This window comes from Anomaloglossus baeobatrachus, chromosome 3 (assembly GCF_048569485.1).
Source record: "Anomaloglossus baeobatrachus isolate aAnoBae1 chromosome 3, aAnoBae1.hap1, whole genome shotgun sequence".
Lineage (NCBI taxonomy): Eukaryota > Metazoa > Chordata > Amphibia > Anura > Aromobatidae > Anomaloglossus > Anomaloglossus baeobatrachus.
The window spans coordinates 649,645,255-649,664,077 of NC_134355.1; the positions used below are offsets into that span (position 1 = coordinate 649,645,255).

Sequence of the window (18,823 nt, forward strand, 5' to 3'; positions counted from 1 at the left end):
TAGTGATGAGCGGGCACTACCATGCTCGGGTGCTCAGTACTCGTAACTAGTGATGAGCAGGCACTACCATGCTCGGGTGCTCAGTACTCGTAACTAGTGATGAGCAGGCACTACCATGCTCAGTACTAGTAACTAGTGATGAGCGGGCACTACCATGCTTGGTACTTGTACCAAGCAGTCGGACACTTGGATGGGTGCGACTTAAGTACCCAAGTATAATAGAAGTCAATGGGGAACTTCAACACATTTCCCCATTGACTTCCATTATACTTGTGTTCACGAGTCGCACCCATCCAAGTGTCCGACTTCTTGGTACAAGTACCGAGCATGGTAGTGCCCGCTCATCACTAGTTACGAGTACTGAGCACCGGAGCATGGTAGTGCCCGCTCATCACTAGTTACAAGTACAGAGCACCCGAGCATGGTAGTGCCCGCTCATCTCTAGTTACGAGTACTGAGCACCCGAGCATGGTAGTGCTCGCTCATCACTAATTACGACTACTGAGCACCCGAGCATGGTAGTGCCCGCTCATCACTAGTTACTAGTACTGAGCACCCGAGCATGGTAGTGCCCGCTCATCACTAGTTACCAGTACCGAGCACCCGAGCATGGTAGTGCCCGCTCATCACTAGTACCGAGCACCCGAGCATGGTAGTGCCCGCTCATCACTAGTACCGAGCACCCGAGCATGGTAGTGCCCGCTCATCACTAGTACCGAGCACCCGAGCATGGTAGTGCCCGCTCATCACTAGTACCGAGCACCCGAGCATGGTAGTGCTCGCTCATCACTAGTACCGAGCACCCGAGCATGGTAGTGCTCACTCATCACTAGTTACTAGTACAGAGCACCCGAGCATGGTAGTGCCCGCTCATCACTAGTAAATACCCTTGTGTTCCCCATGCACATTGCTGTTGGCGCCTTTGGTCAGTGATGTGTAGAAAGCTGCTAATTTATGGCGGTGACCTGCACGAGCCGCCACTCTCAAGATGAAATGATAGGGGTTTTTTGGATCCCGTTTTCCCTTCTAAGCTCATCGGCACCATTTTTTTTTGTTTTTTTTTAACCATTCTAATTTTTTTTGCTGTCTTTCTATCGGAACTGAAAATACTTTAGGAAAGCAACAAAAAAAGTGAAATCTCTTCCCTTCAAGAAATCGTAGCTGGGAACAAAGATGCATCCCGGCCTGCAGAGAAGAGGATGCGGTCAGGGAGGCGGTCAGGCGGGTAAATCACACAAACACTTAAAACACTGCCATCTTGTCACCTACCGCCACAATAAGGACTCATTGACAATGAGAGGAATGAAATTCTTAAAGAATACGGACTCCTTTGGGAGCAATTTTATACATATATTTATTTATTTGCTGCTTAAATGCATGTAATGAAGGCTAAAATAAATGGTCATTAATTAGCTGAGAGGACCTCAGGAAAAAGCAAAAATTACAAATTCTACCACCAGAAATAGCTCACTGATGGATCCTCAGTTGACTCACTGCAGCCAGTGATGGAGAAGCAAAGAGCCTGCAAAGAGCGAATGATTAGTGATGATCAAGTACTAACATGCTCAGTACTCGCTTAGAACAGTTGGATGCTCAGATAAGCGTGACCCAAGCAGCTGAGTATAATGGAAGTCAACGGGGAACTCAAGCATTTTTTGGGCTAAAACCTCTGGAAAAATGCTCGGGTCCCCCATTGACTTCCATTATAACCAGTACATGAGTCGCACCCATCCGAGCATCGAACTGCTCGTTACGAGACCTGAGAGTGGTAGCGCTTGATCATCCCTAATCATTAGCTTTTTACAGACTGCAGCGCGAGTCAACTGAGAATCCATCAGTGAGCTTGTCCTGACGGTAGAGTTTGTAACTCTCTTTATATGTAGTGAAACGCAAAAGGAAAAAAATAGTTTTAGACCAAAATACATGCGTTTAAAGGAAATGAATTGTTTGCCTTTTTCTTTTTTTTTTTAAATATTTAACACAATTTTTTTTCCGGCAGCTTCTCATCTCTGCCTCTTCTTTATGTTAAGCAAGCGAATCAAGATTTTTCTCTACTTTTTTTTTCTTTCTTTTTTTTTCTCCCTCTTGATTCCCAGCTAAAAAGTTTTATGACCGACAGTTACTGGATGTAAATAAGCTTTGGGGACTGGGGGGGTAACTGTCCTTTAGGAGACGAGTCCTAATGGCATTGATTGTGTGCAAGGAAGAAAAGAAAACGTCTTTATCCTCTAGAAGGGGCAACTTTATAAAACCTTTTCTAAGGATATTATCCAAGCCAGAAGCCTATCTACTGCCAACTAATCTTGGGCACTTGGAGAGCGAAACATGCGTCGGGAACTATCGGATTATGGCAATGTGGAAAACATGCAAGTCACCCCCCTCCTGGAAGGAATAAAACTGTTGTAAGTGCCACCTAGTGTTGGACATGGACTTGCCGGGTAGCTACCACTACCAGGTGGCACTAACAAGATGTTTTTTCTTCTAGGATCGACTTTTCGTCCTCGTAGGTCCCTTGGTCGCAGAGATTTTATTATAAGCGCTCGCCGCCTGGACTGATTGTACGGGAGCACGGACTTACCGGCCAGCCTGAATGCTAACGAGCAAGGCCGGACTTGCATCAACAAGCAAAAACTGTTGGCGTCTAACGTGGGGGCTCCTGACTTCTACAGTATTGTCTTCTTCTGTATTAGGAGGGAATTGAAGAAAATCCTGCATTGTCCGTTCTGCAGAAGAACCCGAATGTAAACTTTTTTTATTTATTGGGTCGGAAACCGTGTATCAGAATGTCGGTGAATTGAGCGGGCTTGTGACGCTCTTGTGTATTTCTTGTCTTCCATTCTAACATATCTCCCCACCCCCGAAAATGTCCAAGAATTAAATACCCTGGAAAGGGGCAAACTAAGATGCTCTATTGTCATTATTACCCATGAGACCAGGACAGATGGAAAAATAAACCAAGATGGTGCCATATGTTACTTGCAAAACGTTTTTAATCAAAGGTTACGGACACCTTCAGGTTAGTTTGTTTGTTTTTTATTTAAAAGGAATATTTTACCAGATATTTGCTATTCTGAGAGCAGCATGATGTAGTGGCACAGACCCTGATTCCAGGGATGTGTCACTTACTGAGCTGCTCGATGCAGTTTTGATACTCTCCCTATTTTATCTGCTGCAGATCTACCTGTTCTCTGAATGCTGAGCTATGTATAACCCCGCCCGCATCACTGATTGGCAGCTTTCTGTGTACACTGTGCATAGGCAGAAAGCTTCCAATCAATGGTTGGGGCGGGGTTATACAGAGACAATTAATATGAAGGATTACGTGCCTCTAGTGCAGTGTTCCTCAACTCAAGGCCCACCAACAGATCAGGTTTTGAAGATTTCCTTAAAGGGAACCTGTCACCAGTTTTTTGCCCTATAAGCTGTGGCCACCACCACTGGGCTCTTATATAAGGCATTCTAACATGCTGTATATAAGAGCCCAGGCCGCTGTGTAGAACATAAAAAAACACTTTATAATACTCACCTAAAGGGCAGTGCAGATGGGTCCGATGGGTGTCTCCGTTCTCTGGGTGTGGCGCCTCCTCTTTCGGCCATCTTTGTCCTCCTTCTTCTGAAACTGCGGTGCATGATGCGTCCTACGTCATCCACACTATCCAATATTGAGGTCCTGTGCAGTCACACTACAATACTTTGATCTGCCCTATTCAGGACAGATCAAAGTGCGCCTGCGCAGGACCTCAATGCCGATGAGTGTGGATGACGTAGGATGTGTCATGCACCGCGGCTTCAGAAGAAGGAGGACAAAGATGTCCGAAAGAGAAGGCGCTGCACCCGGAGAACGGAGACACCCATCTGCACCATACCGACCGTTTATAATACTCACCTAAAGTGTTTTTTTTATGTTCTACACAGCGGCCTGGGCTCTTATATACAGCATGTTAGAATGCTGTATATAAGAGCACGGTGGTGGTAGCCGCAGCTTATAGGGCCCAAATCTGGTGACAGGTTCCCTTTAATATTGCCCAAGTGATGGAATTATTCCCTGTGAAATATTGAGGACATCCTGAAAACATGATCTGTTGGTGGGCCTAGAGGACTGGATTTGAGAAACACTGCGCTAGTGATAATCTCCTGCTGATAAAACAGTGATTTTAGGAAAACTACAGCAAGCAGCCCAGTAAGTGACACAACACTGGAATTAATCTACATTATGCTGCTCTCCGATTAGGTGGCAAAAACAGGTGACAGGTTCCCATCTTTTGCATGTATTTTGGGCTTAAAATTACATTTTGCATGCGAGCATCATGCGGGTGTTATGTGAGTGTTTATGCATGCAGCGTCAGACTGGCTACCGGAGGAATCTCCAGTAATACCAGGCCTGGCCGCGATTATTTGCACTGAACCCCGGAGATGTCACCTGAGCTCCGGAGTTCTGCCCGGTCTGTCTGAAGCTGTGCTGACCTGAACAGCAATCACCGGGGAATCCATCACTCGGCGCTCGCTGTTCAGGCTGCACTCTGGAGCTCAGGTGACAGCTCCGGAGTTCAGTGCACGTAACCGCGGCCAGGACTGGTATTACTGGACATTCCTCCGGTAGCCAGTCTGACGCGCAAGTGTCAAGGATCCGTGTGACATGCGTATGCCATCTGTATGACATGCGCATACCACCCGGATTTTGATTTTTTTTTTTTTTCTCGCTCCCATAGGATTGCATGGGGGTGCGAGAGCTGAGACTCTGTGCAAATCGCAGCATGCTGCGATTTCACCGAGAGCACGAGACATGCCGTAAAACATTTAGCAAGAGGACACGGCCTCATTGATTAACACTGGTGCAAGTGCGATTCGATTTTCTATCAGATCGCACTCGCACATAGAAATCGCAAGTGGAGACGAGCCCGGAATCAAAGGCTCAGCTCAACTTTGATGTGGTCCTTGTCCATAAATCAGCATAGAGGATAAAAAAAAACCTTCAGAAAAAGCCCACTGACAGATAAGCAATAAGCAATGTGTGGGAAGGCAAAAACCTGTAAAAGTCAAACCATGCAGCATTTTGTAATGGAATCCATATGCAAAACAATTATTTTTAGCCCAAACTTTGTGCTTTTAAGAAAATCAAAATTGTCCCCAAAGGTTTCTCTGAGGTCTAAGATTCATGCAGCAAAGAAATCGTGGTGCAACAAGTCTCGCAATAGTAGAAGAACAATCCTTGCTCATCTGAGGAAGCCACCACCATCTTTGATGAATACTTGTCTCATGGCCTTGAGATGTTCTCCTTTTCCTAAGTGCTAGAACCATATGTTCCCCTATAGGAAACTGTCAGGAGGTTTTAGGCCCCCAAAATTGTAGGAGTTTGACATAGGTATCCTTTAATATTTTGAATAAGCATAACCTAGTAAAACGTTAAAACAGTGCACGGTATATTCTAGTGGCCTGTGACACTATTTTGAAGGTCATGGTGGACCATCCTACAAGGTTGATTGATGTCTCACTCAACGGATAAAGTGGCATGCAAAAATTTGGGCACACACGGTCAAAATTACTGTCATTGTGAACAGTTAAAGGGAACATGTGACCAGTTTTTTGCTCTATTAGCTGCGGCCACCACCACTGGGCTCTTATATACAGCATTCTAACATGCTGTATATAAGAGCCCAGACCGCTGTGTAGAACATAGTGTGTCCACCCATATCCTGTCCACCGCCATTAACTTGAGAACGGCGGCACCTATAGGCATAGAAGTGGTGTCTAGGTATAGTAAAGTAGCCATGTGCTACGTAATGAAACCACCTATAGCGCCACCTGGTGGAAAACAACGGAGTTAGCATTTTTATCTCGAAAACAGAACGAGATAGAGAAAAAAAGTGAATTAAAAAGTTGTAGGGCATCATCAATGCAATACGAATCAACACCTTGCATACAGAAATGCTATGATATGAAACCCATGACCACCACCCCCCCCAAACATTGAATGCTGGTCACGCATATGGTGCTCATTTAACTTTGATGCTTAAAGTGGCCCCCGTCAGCTGCAATGCACATCTGGACTCTGCACAGCATACTGTATCTTGCTGCACGTTGTGCAATATGGTAGGTAACACGTTTGCACAAGCTTCTCTGATACGTCGTCGTAGGTCCTGCAATGTTGGTGGAGGGGTCGCATACACCTGCTGTTAGATGTGACCTCACAGAAAGAAGTCCAATGGGGTCAGATCAGGTGAGCGTGGAGGCCACTCCACACAGCCACCATACCCAATGACTTGTAGGAAGGTCTCCATGAGGTATCGCTTCACGTCCACAGCCTTGTGAGTTTTACACGTTCTAATCATAGCATTTCTGTATGCAAGGTGTCGATTCCTATTAAATTGATGCCCTACAACTTTGTAATTCACTTTTTTTCTCTATCTCGTTCCGTTTTCGAGATATAAATGCTAACTCCGTTGTTTTCCACCAGATGGTGCTATAGGTGGTTTCATTGCGTAGCGCATGGCTACTTTACTATACCTAGACACCACTTCTATGTCTATAGCTGCCGCCGTTCTCAAGTTAATGGCAGTGGACACACAGTATAAAACACTTTATAATACTCCCCTAAACCGGTCGTTGCAGTGGATGTGGCTCAGATGGGCATCTTCCTTCGGTGCCGGCGCCTCCTCTTTCGGCCATCTTCGTCCTCCTTCTGAAGCCTGTGTGCATGACGCGTCTACATCATACACACTCGCCGGTCCTGCGCATGCGCACTACAATACTTTGATCTGCTCTGCTTAGGACCTGAATGCCGGCAAGTGCGTATGACGTTGGATGCGTCATGCACCACGGCGTCAGAAGGACAGACACGGCGACAAAGATGGCCGAAAAAGGAGGCGCCGGCACCAGAGGACGAGAACGTCCATTTGACCCACATCCACCACAGCAACCGGTTTAAGTGAGTATTATAAAGTGTTTTTTATGTTCTACACAGCGGTCTTGGCTCTTATATACACCATGTTAGAAAACTGTATATAAGAGCCCACTGGTGGTGGCCACAGCTTATAGGGCAAAAAACTGGTGACAGGTTCCCTTTAAGTTGAAGAGGAAATGATCTTTAAAAGGCATAACGTTATAGATGACACATTTCCTTTCTTTATCGTTCCTTTGGGAGACCCAGTTCATGGGTGTTTAGCTTCTGCCTCCGGAGGACACACAAAGTACTACACTTAAAAGTGTAGCTCCTCCCTCTGAGCTTATACACCCCCTGGTAGCCAGTCCTAGCCAGTTTATTGCTTTGTGTCAGGAGGCATACATCCACACATGCATTCTCATCTGATTTGTTTGGCTTTTGGAAAGAGTTTGAAGAAAAGCGGGTCCATGTCTGGACTCCCGGCATGTCTCTTCTCACCCCACTGTGTCGGCGGTGTTGTTAAGGTTGATTTACAAGGCTGCAGCCTTACATGCCGCGCTCCTTAACCATCCCTTCTGGGCTCTGGCTTGAAGTGGGAGCCAGCACGGTCTCCATGCCTGGCAGGAATCCGGTCTCCATCCAGAGCCCCTTGAGGATTCTGTTGGACCGGAGCACTCATCCCCAGGGACATGGCCCTGCGTCTCAGCAGCTAAGTACCTGAGACGTTTATGTTGGGGGTCCCGTTCTTTATTGTAAGGGGAGAGTATGCTGTATGTGATTGTTTTAACTTTTCCGGCGGGTTCTCTAGCTTTTGCCTGAGAACCGCGCCGATGGTGCCTGCTTGTCGGCCTCGCCGCTTAAATTTAGGCCCCGGTTTCGCCGGAGGCCTAGTTTCATTTTCCTGCCCTCGCATGTCACTCATGCAGAGGGACAGGTTCGGCTCCTCCCGGCGGCCGTTCTACGCAGGGGAGGGACACTCCCCACTGCTGGGGCGTCCCTCCTTCCCTGCAGGTCTCTATAGCCCTCCAGTTCCCGCTCTTTTATAGGAACGCCCTCTTCTCAGGCAGAGTTCACTCTGCTCTGGGCATCTCTGCTGAGGTGCTGCGACTGGGGGACCGGGCTTCGGGATCTGGAGGGCACACAACACCGCGCTCAGCAGTCTGGTAAGCCACAGCCGGTCTCCGGTTGTGGACCTCTGTATATTCTCCCTGGGGTTCATTCTCTGCAAAGCCCCCACTCCAGCAGCATGTCTCACACAAGGAGCAAGGCTCCAAAGCTTTATTCTACATGCACTGCATGTAAGCTCCTGCTGCCTGAGCCGAGCACCTATCCACATTGTGATGTCTGCTCTAACTTGGTGGTACCACAGCCTGGAGTCTCACCCCCAGTGGTCTCTCAGGCTGCTGCTGCACCTGTGACTGAACCCCCGGCCTGGGTAGAGTCCTTTTCTAGGTCCATATCCCAGTCATTTGCTGAGTCCATGGGACTTTTGTCCAGGACTTTGATGAATATGCATCAGCCTCCCTCACAGGGTGCCTCTAATACTCTTGACAGAGGACTCCTATCCTCTGACCTCCGTCCATCGGAGCTCACGGAGGATTCATCATCTGATCCCAGACCCCGTCCTTCTAAGAGAAGGCGCAGGGTTTCCTCCCCCTCCCCATCCCACGGCTCTGTCTCAAGAGCTGACTCTCAAGATGAGGAGGATGCCCTCACTGGGGGCTCGGAGGTTATGTATCCCATCGATTTCTCTGAGGGTGACTCAGATCTTAGTGATTTGATTGCTTCTATTCATTCTGTGCTGGATCTCAATCCGCCAGTGTCAGAGGAGCAACTCTCTTTGGCAGAAAAACATCAGTTTACCTCGCCTAAGAGAGTGAAGAGTGTGTTCTTTAACCACTCCAGTTTTCAGAGCGCTGTGACCAAACCCAGGGCCTGCCCTGACAAACGCTTTCCAAAGCGTGGTTCTGATGACCTTTTTCCATTTCCACCTGAGGTGGTCAAGGAGTGGTCTCACTCCCCAAAGGTATAGACCCTCCGGTGTCTAGGCTTTCAGCCCGGACCGTTGTGTCGGTGGCTGACGGCACCTCACTTAAGGATTCCACTGACCGTCAGATTGACCTTCTGGACAAATCTGTGTATGAAGCTGCGGGGGCCGCGTTTTCCCCTACTTTTGCAGCAGTGTGGGCTCTCAAAGCCATCTCTGCTTCTCTAGAGGAGATGCATTCCATCACCAAGGAATCTATGCCTGAGATGGTTACCTTAACTGCTCAGGCTTCAGCTTTTTCATCTTATGCCATGTATGCCACGCTAGAGGCTGCTCACCGCACTGTGGTGGCTTCAGCTAATTCTCTTGTTATCCGCAGGATTTTGTGGCTTCGAGAGTGGAAGGCAGATGCTTCTTCCAAGAAGTTTCTTGCTGGGCTCCCTTTTGCTGGTTCACGGCTGTTTGGTGAACAGCTGGATGAAATCATTAAAGAAGCTACTGGAGGGAAGAGTACTTCCATGCCACAAACCAACACCAGGAAACCCGCCCAGGGTAGGAATCAATCGAGGTTTCGTTCCTTTCGTTCCTCCAACTGGTCATCCTCTAAGCCTTCCGCCTCGTCCGCTAACTCAGCCAAGGATCAGAAATCCAACTGGCGCCCAAAAGCGCGTCCGCAGAAGACCGCAGGAGGTTCTGCCACTAAGGCAGCTTCCTTATGACTCTCGGCCCGCTCCAGCCACGTCCTTAGTCGGTGGCAGGCTCTCCCACTTTGGCGACGCTTGGTTAAAGCAAGTCTCCGATCAGTGGGTGAGAGACATCATATCTCACGGCTACAGGATAGAATTCTCTTCCAGCCCTCCAAACAGATTTTTTCTCTCAACTCCCCCCTGCTCCAAGGCCGCCGCCTTCTCGCAGGCCGTGGCGTCCTTGCAGGCAAACGGAGTGATTGTCCCAGTTCCCGCTCAGGAACGGTTCGGAGGTTTTTACTCAAATCTCTTCCTAGTTCCAAAAAAGGACGGTACCTTCCGGCCCATCCTGGATCTCAAGCTTCTCAACAAGCATGTCCGGGTGCGGCATTTTCGCATGGAGTCTCTGCGATCAGTCATTGCCTCTATGACCCAAGGGGAGTTCCTGGCGTCCATCGACATCAGAGATGCCTATCTGCATGTGCCAATCGCAGTGTCACATCAGCGTTGGCTACATTTTGCGATAGAAGAGGGTCATTTCCAATTCGTGGCTCTCCCCTTCGGGTTAGCCACGGCCCCTCGGGTATTCACCAAGGTCATGGTGGCAGTGATTGCGGTCCTGCACCTCCAGGGGTTAGCAGTGCTTCCTTATCTGGACGACCTTCTGGTCAAGGGTACATCCAGCGCAGACTGTCAGCGGAGTGTTTCGCTCACTCTCGCCACCCTAGCCCAATTCGGGTGGATTGTCAATCTTCCCAAATCCACTCTGACTCCGACCCAGAGTCTCACGTACCTAGGGATGCAGTTCGAGACTTTGCCGGCACTCGTGAAGTTGCCCTTAATCAAACAGCAGTCTCTCCGGCTAGCGGTGCGCTCTCTCCTGAGGCCCCGCCGTTATTCCCTCAGGCGCCTGATGCAGGTGCTGGGTCAAATGGTGGCCTCCATGGAGGCAGTTCCCTTTGCCCAGTTCCATCTGCGTCCTCTGCAGCTGGACATTCTCCGCTGTTGGGACAAGCGGCCTTCCTCCTTACAGAGGTTAGTGGCTCTGTCGCCATGGACCAGGAGCTCTCTTCAGTGGTGGCTTCGACCCCTCTCCCTGTCCCAAGGACGCTCCTTCCTGACTCCGTCCTGGGTGATTCTCACCACGGATGCCAGCCTATCCGGCTGGGGAGCGGTACATCTCCACCACAGAGCACAGGGCACTTGGACTCCGTCCGAGTCAGCCCTTTCAATCAATGTGCTGGAAACCAGAGCTGTGCTTCTAGCTCTCCTAGCCTTTCACCACCTGTTGGCGGGCAGGCACATTCGAGTCCAGTCAGACAACGCGACAGCGGTTGCCTACATCAATCACCAAGGCGGGACACGCAGCCGCCTGGCAATGTTGGAGGTCCAACGCATTCTTCAATGGGCGGAGGACTCCAAGTCCACCATATCCGCAGTCCACATCCCTGGCGTAGAAAACTGGGAGGCAGATTATCTCAGCCATCAATCCGTGGACGGTGGCGAGTGGTCCCTGCACCCGGCAGTGTTTCAGTCAATTTGCCGCAAGTGGGGCACTCCGGACGTGGACCTAATGGCATCCCGTCACAACAACAAGATTCCGGTTTACGTGGCTCGCTCCCACGATCCTCAGGCCTTCGCCGCGGACGCTCTGGTTCAAGACTGGTCCCAGTTTCGTCTTTCCTACGTGTTTCCCCCTCTAGCTCTCTTGCCCAGAGTCCTGCGCAAGATCAGAATGGAGGGCCGTCGAGTCATCCTCATTGCACCGGACTGGCCCAGGCGAGCTTGGTATCCGGACCTGCTCCAACTGTCCGTGGAGATGCCGTGGCATGTTCCGGACCGTCCAGACCTGCTCTCGCAAGGTCCGTTTTTCCGCCCGAATTCTGCGGCACTCAAATTGACGGCGTGGCTCTTGAGTCCTGGATTTTGACGGCTTCTGGTATTCCTCCTGAAGTCATCTCCACTATGACTCGGGCCCGTAAGTCTTCCTCCGTCAAGATCTATCACAGGACTTGGAAAATTTTTCCTGTCCTGGTGTCGCTCTTCCGGCCATTCTCCTTGGCCATTCTCGTTGCCGACCCTTCTGTCTTTTTTACAGTCCGGTCTGAAGCTAGGACTGTCCCTCAACTCTCTCAAGGGACAAGTCTCAGCTCTATCAGTGCTGTTCCAGCGGCGTCTCGCCCGGCTGGCTCAGGTCCGCACCTTCATGCAAGGTGCATCTCACATCATTCCGCCTTATTGGCGGCCCTTGGATCTCTGGGACCTTAACTTGGTCCTTACGGTATTGCAGAAACCCCCTTTCGAGCCCCTTAGGGAAGTTTCTTTGTATCGTCTTTCTCAAAAGGTGGCCTTTCTAGTTGCCATAACTTCTCTCAGGAGAGTCTCTGATTTGGCTGCGCTCTCCTCGGAGTCACCTTTTTTGGTTTTAAACCAAGACAAGGTAGTTCTCCGTCCGACCCCGGACTTTCTTCCTAAGGTGGTCTCTCCCTTCCACCTTAACCAGGATATTTCCTTGCCTTCCTTCTGTCCGGCCCCTGTTCATTGCTTTGAGAAAGCGCTGCATACTCTAGATCTGGTGCGTGCTCTCCGGATTTATGTGTCTCGCCCCGCTGCGCTTAGGCGGTGCACCTCTCTTTTTGTGCTAACCACAGGGCGGCGCAAGGGTCTCTCTGCTTCTAAGCCGACCTTGGCCCGTTGGATTAGATCGACCATTTCGGACGCCTACCAGAGTACTCAGGTGCCTCCCCCGCCGGGGATCAAAGCACACTCGACCAGAGCTGTCGGTGCCTCTTGGGCTTTTAGGCACCAGGCTACGGCTCAACAAGTCTGTCAGGCTGCCACTTGGACTAGCCTGCATACCTTTTCGAAGCACTACCAAGTGCATGCTCATGCTTTGGCAGATGTGAGCTTGGGCAGACGCATCCTTCAGGCGGCTGTCGCCCACTTGTGAAGTCAGGCTCCGCCTGCTTCTTAGTTTTTTCTGTTTATTCCCACCCAGGGACAGCTTTGGAACGTCCCATGGTCTGGGTCTCCCAAAGGAACGATAAAGAAAAAGAGAATTTTGTTACTTACCGTAAATTCTTTTTCTTATAGTTCCGTATTGGGAGACCCAGCTCCCTCCCTGTTGCCTGTTGACAATTTTCTTGTTCCGTGTGTTATCACCGGCTGTTGTCGTGGACAGAGTCTCCGGTTGTTCCGGTTCTTACTCGGTTCTACTTGTGGGTGGCTATTCTCCTTCAGCTTTTGCACTAAACTGGCTAGGACTGGCTACCAGGGGGTGTATAAGCTCAGAGGGAGGAGCTACCCTTTTAAGTGTAGTACTTTGTGTGTCCTCCGGAGGCAGAAGCTAAACACCCATGGACTGGGTCTCCCAATACGGAACTATAAGAAAAAGAATTTACGGTAAGTAAATAAAATTCTCTTTTTCTAGTTTAGGCCCAAAAATATTTTCATGTTTTTATATTTATAAAAATTACAAAAAGAAAAATCAGCCGATGCAAACGTTTGGACACCCTTGAAGATTTGTGTGCTCAGAAAACTTTGACCAAGATTTCAGTCTTTAATTACCTTTTAGTTATGGCTTGTTCACTATCATCATTAGGAAAGGCCAGGTAATGCAAATTTCACAGCTTTACAAAAACCCAGCCTCCTCTAAGCTTGTGACAAAAACCAGCAGCCATGGATTTTTCTAAGCAGCTGTCTAGCAGTCTGAAAATGAAAACGGTGGAGGTCCACAAAGCAGGAGAAGGCAAATTGCCCTCTTTTTTCAGTCTGAAAAGTAATTAAGAAATGGCAATTACCAGGAACAGTGAAGGTCAAGATAAGGTCTGGAAGACCAAGCAAAATTTCTGTGGGAGCTGCTCCTAGGATTGCTAGAGGGGCAAATCAGATTCTTGACCCCCACCCCCTCCATGACTGCAAAAGACCTTCAGGAAGATTTATCAGATTCTGGAGCTGTGGTACATTGTTCTAGGGTTCAGAGACACCTACACAAATATGTCTTCCATGGAAGAGTCATCAGAAGAAAACCTCTCCTGTGTCCTCACCATAAAATTCAGTGTCAGAAGTCTGCAAAGGAACATATAAACAAGCCTTTTTAATATTGGAAACACGTTCTGTGGACCGATGAGGTTAAAATAGAACTCTTTAGTAACAATGATCAAAGATGTTTGGAGAGAAAAGGGCACAGAATTTCAGGAAAAGAATATCTTGCCAACCACTAAGCATGGGGGTCGATCTGTAATGCTTTGGGGTGGTGTTGCAGCCAATTGCACGAGGAATAGTTCATGGGTAGAGGTAAGAATGGATTCAATGAAATTTTAACAAATTCTTGATGCAAGCATAACACCATCTGTAAAAAAGCTGAAGTTGAAAAGAGGAGAAAAGAAGATAGCTTCTATAAATGGATAATGATGCTACACACACGTCAAAATCCACAGTAGTCAACCTCAAAAGGTGCAAGCTGAAGGTTTTCCAATGGCCCTCACAGTCTCCTGATCTGAACATCATTAAAAATATGTGGCTAGACCTCAAAAGAGCAGAGCATGCAAGATGAGCCAGGAATCTCACAGAACTGGAAGACGAGCCAGGAATCTCACACAACTGGAAGAGGAGCCAGGAATCTCACACAACTGGAAGACGAGCCAGGAATCTCACACAACTGGAAGACGAGCCAGGAATCTCACACAACTGGAAGACGAGCCAGGAATCTCATAAAATTGGAAGACGAGCCAGGAATCTCCCAGAACTGGAAGACGAGCCAGGAATCTCATAGAAATGGAAGATGAGCCAGAAATCTCACAGAACTGGAAGACGAGCCAGGAATCTCACACAACTGGAAGAGGAGCCAGGAATATCACACAACTGGAAGACGAGCCAGGAATCTCACAGAACGGGAAGAGGAGCCAGGAATCTCACAGAACGGGAAGACGAGCCAGGAATCTCACACAACTGGAAGACGAGCCAGGAATCTCACACAACTGGAAGACGAGCCAGGAATCTCATAGAAATGGAGGAGGAGCCAGAGATATCACACAACTGGAAGACGAGCCTGGAATCTCACCGAACTGGAAGACGAGCCAGGAATCTCACAGAAATGGAAGACGAGCCAGGAATCTCACAGAACTGGAAGACTTTACCAAGGAAGAATGAATGAAAATCCCTCAAACAAGAATGGAAAGACTCTTAACTACAAAAAGCGTTTACAAGTTGTGATACTTGCCAAAGGGAGTGCTACTAGGTACCAACCAGTCAGGATGCCGAAACTTTTGCACCCGGCCTACCTTCCTTTGTTGTTAATTTTAAAATATAAAATATAAAGGAAATGTATCTTCTTTAGTTTTATGCCTTTTAGAGATCATTTCATCTTTAACCTGCTTAACTGTTCACAATCAGTAATTTTGCCCAGGGGTGCCCAAACGTTTGCATGCCACTATACCTGATCAAGCCATTTCCAATGGTATTCAGGTCACGGTTTGATGAGGCATGTGCACATCACTTTGCTGTTCACGCACCAGTTCCTGCTTATGGTGGGATGTGATAACACCAGGCCTATGGGACAGGAGGGAGGGTCAGCCAATAGCTCCACCCTCATGACTACTTACAGGCCTGGCTCTATTGGATCACCAGTTTGCATGATGCAGTGCCCCAAAAGAAGATGACAGCCTTTCCCATTATGCTGAGACAAGGAATACAACAAACAATGGGGTTTTTTTTTATGTTTTTGTTCCTTTTTTAATAAAAGGAAAATGGACCAGGATGGTCTCACATTCTCTGTTTTTGTGGAACGTTCTCTTCATTTTTTTTTTTTTTTGTACAATTGGATTTGAGTTCAAAGCCAGGTGAGATCCCATTAGTTAGTGCTATCTTGGGAGCTTCTATGGAGAGTGACATGGAGCATCTGTATATACCAGGCAATGCTGTTGTCACTCACATTTGCTATATTTCCCCATTTTTGATCATTTTTCCTCTTCACTGCAAATTTTCAGGTATTATCCTACATGTGTTTTTACTGGTTCAAAAAACAAAAAAAAATCTTATTTGTATTTTCAAATCATTTTTGAATGTTTTAAAGGATTCATTTTTGTAATTTTAAATATATATATATATATATATATATATATATATATATATATATATATATATATAATTTATTTTTTGCTGATCTGAGGGGCAAATGTAAAAAAAATAGGAAAATCTCATCTATTGTTTCCATTTATTTTGAAAGGACCACAAAAAAAATTTGTTTCCATAGAATTCTTTTTTTTTATGTCTTGACTGTTTGTTTTTTTTGTTTTTTTTTAGAGCGGACAGGGATAGAGATAACAAATTGGACTATTATTTTGTTTTGCTTTTATTGCTTTTTTAATTTCTTTTATACCCTATGAAAGGTTTTAAGACATTTTTTAAAATACCTTTTTAGTGTTGATTTCCTCTGTAACTGGGGCTGGCATATTAGCCCCAGTTACAGGGGAAATTCAGCTTTCTGTCTGCATAGCAGAGCTGTCTGGGTTTCCTAGGACCCAGCAGTTTTTGCTACCGCCTTTCACCCAGCCATCACATGATTGCAGGGACTGCCTGAGGGATGATTAGTGCCTACTAATTTGCAAATTAATTGTAGGTGTTGTCTACCCAGCAATTAGGCAAACATTCTAAGTCATGTGCATTTTATCTCTTGGTAGTCTCTGGCCATGTCTACCAGCTGGCTCCTCCACACCACAGCTGTACAATCTCACATCCTGCTTAGGATGCAGTGACATTTTAACACGTCTGGTATGGGGCAAGACACACAACAAACGGGGGTTTCACCACAACAGAGAAGAGGTACACTGGGGACACTTTCACAACGGTGGGCCCTGGCACTAGAGAAGGGGATGGTGGAACATCTCCTGCACTCATTTGCGCCTGTACTCTACTCAGTCCCTATACAGGTTCCATATCTGTCGCCAAATAGGATACCTGAAGCCATGAGAGACCCCGTATTGACTTTAGCTAGTGAGCTGGCAGGTGAGCATCACTAGTCCTACACAGCTGCACTAATACAACAAGAAGGGAAGGGAAGCTACGACAGACGGAGGACTCCAGGTGTGCAGCCTACAATGCTTCAACCTCAAGGGCTCCAGCAACTTCTTCCACCTCCAGGCCTAGCTTCAGACTGAATCAGAATTACTGGTGCTCTTTACTGGGAGAATTGACCATATGTAGGTGAAGTGGTTACCAACCGGAAGCAACTGAGGCCAGGAATTAGAAGCTGCTGGAAAGTAAAACTGACATTAACCCTTTCAGCACCAAAGGAAAAGGGAATTATGTTAAATGTGAAGAGTCTCAGATGGCAAAGAGAGACTCTGGGACAGATCCTGTCACAAGTCTCTAGATGCAGGAGAGAGACGTTCATGATGTTAAAGTTTGGAGGTTTATAGTCTATAATCAGTCTAGAATAAATTAAAAATCTACACTGCAAAAAAAGTCTTAGTATACGTTTCTGATACTTTCTGATCTAAGATTAGGAGATACAGTCAGTATTGAAATGGTCACTGTCATCTCCATATTCTTTGCATAAATCAATGGCACAAGTGAGACTAAGGGGTACTGAGTGATCAGATAACTCTTGTCTACTAAATGTATAGGGTGGGGAAGGGGGTGAAGGATCAGTGTGAGAGAGACCACGGCAACATAGAAAGTGCTGTGGCTTTCTACTAAGTGTTATCTCACCCCAATGTTGATGTAACTGGAAGCTTATGGGCCCCAGTGCAAAATCTGAACAGGGGCCCCAACTGTCATGGGTCTTTAGTATTATTGGTGTTCTCATATGGGCCAAAGAGACCTTTTGGGCCTCATCAGAACCCAGTGCCTGGCTATGACTACAACTCTTAAGGGTGCTTTACACGCTGCGACATTGCTAGCGATGTCATGCGTGATAGCACCCGCCCCCGTTGCTCGTGCGACATTTGGTGATCGCTGCCGTAATGAACATTATCACTACAGCAGCGTCACACGCACATACCTTGTCAGCGATGTTGCTGTTACCGCCGAACAATCCCTCCTTCAAGGGGGAGGTGCGTTCGGCGTCACAGCGACGTCACTAAGCAGCCGGCCAATAGAAGTGGAGGGGCGGAGATGAGCGGGACGTAACATCCCGCCCACCTCCTTCTTTCCTCATTGCAGGTGGACGGAGGTAAGGAGATGTTCGTTGCTCCTGCGGTGTCACACATAGTGATGTGTGCTGCCGGAAGAACGACGAACAACATCGTACCTGTGGCAGCAGCGATATTAAGGAAAGGAGCGACATGTCAACGATCACCCTTTTTTGAATGATTTTGTGATCGTTCCTCATTGGTGTTACACACAGTGCTGTTGCTACCGGCGCCGGATGTGCGTCACTAACGACGTGACCCCGACGATATATCGGTAGCGATGTCGCAGCGTGTAAAGTACCCTTAACACCCTCTATTGTTACACCCTGGCTGGATGCACAGCAGTGCTGCTCAGTACTATTGAATAATGTGATCCACGCGCTTCTGGACATATTCTACATAGAGACAGGAGAAACAAAACCCAAGATAAAAATAATCTGGATGTATACCCTGCTGTAAATAAATAAAAAGCACTAGTACATGTAAATAAACATAGGGTACTTAGTAAACACTATTTTTGATAAAAAAAGTGTAAAGCTATCCCACCGCATCAAGGTGTACCCAAATCGAGATGGTACCTAACGCTCCAGTAATAAAACCTCACCATGTGTCAGAACAGATTTCAATCTGAATAAGGGCAGAGTGTGTGTGTGTATGGGAGACATTATCACAGCTATTCTCCACCCACTAGCTCAGTAAGAACTGAAAATTATGCATAGAGATAGTGAAATGGTGAAAAATAGACATAAAAATAGTGTTATTCCTCATGGACACACATGATACTGAAACAATACATATGCTTTAAGGCCCTGTACCCATGCTTTGTATTTTGACGTGGATTTTGACGCAGATTTTCAGAAATCTGCAGCAAAATCTGCATGTCCATTGTGAAGTCGGTAAAGTCTCTGAGAATTCAGAAGTGCTGTGCCCACATTGAGTATTTTTCCCTTGCATATTTGGTGTAGATTTCTTTTTTTCTGCACCAAATCTGCAGAAAATACGCAAGGGAAAAATACTCAACATGAGCACAGCACTTCTGAATTCTCAGACTTTGCTGGCTTCACAATGGACATGCAGATTTTGCTATAGATTTCTGAAAATACGCATCAAAGCTACACAGCGTGGGCACTGGGCCTAA

General features: G+C 47.3%; 1 protein-coding gene and 1 long non-coding RNA gene across 2 annotated transcripts in view; both read left to right on the forward strand.

Moving 5' to 3' along the window:
• Positions 1-715: 715 nt before the first annotated feature.
• On the forward strand, positions 716-2,902 carry LOC142295706 (uncharacterized). Its single transcript, XR_012751526.1, has 2 exons — positions 716-2,402; positions 2,486-2,902. It is a non-coding gene; the product is annotated as an uncharacterized LOC142295706 (long non-coding RNA).
• A 3,889-nt stretch (positions 2,903-6,791) lies between these two features.
• Positions 6,792-18,823, forward strand: part of LOC142297352 (astacin-like metalloendopeptidase) — a 108,744-nt gene continuing 96,712 nt past the window's right edge. Inside the window, exon 1 of the mRNA XM_075341583.1 lies at positions 6,792-6,925. Coding sequence (XP_075197698.1) covers positions 6,792-6,925 — 134 coding nt within the window. The remainder of the gene's footprint in view (positions 6,926-18,823) is intronic.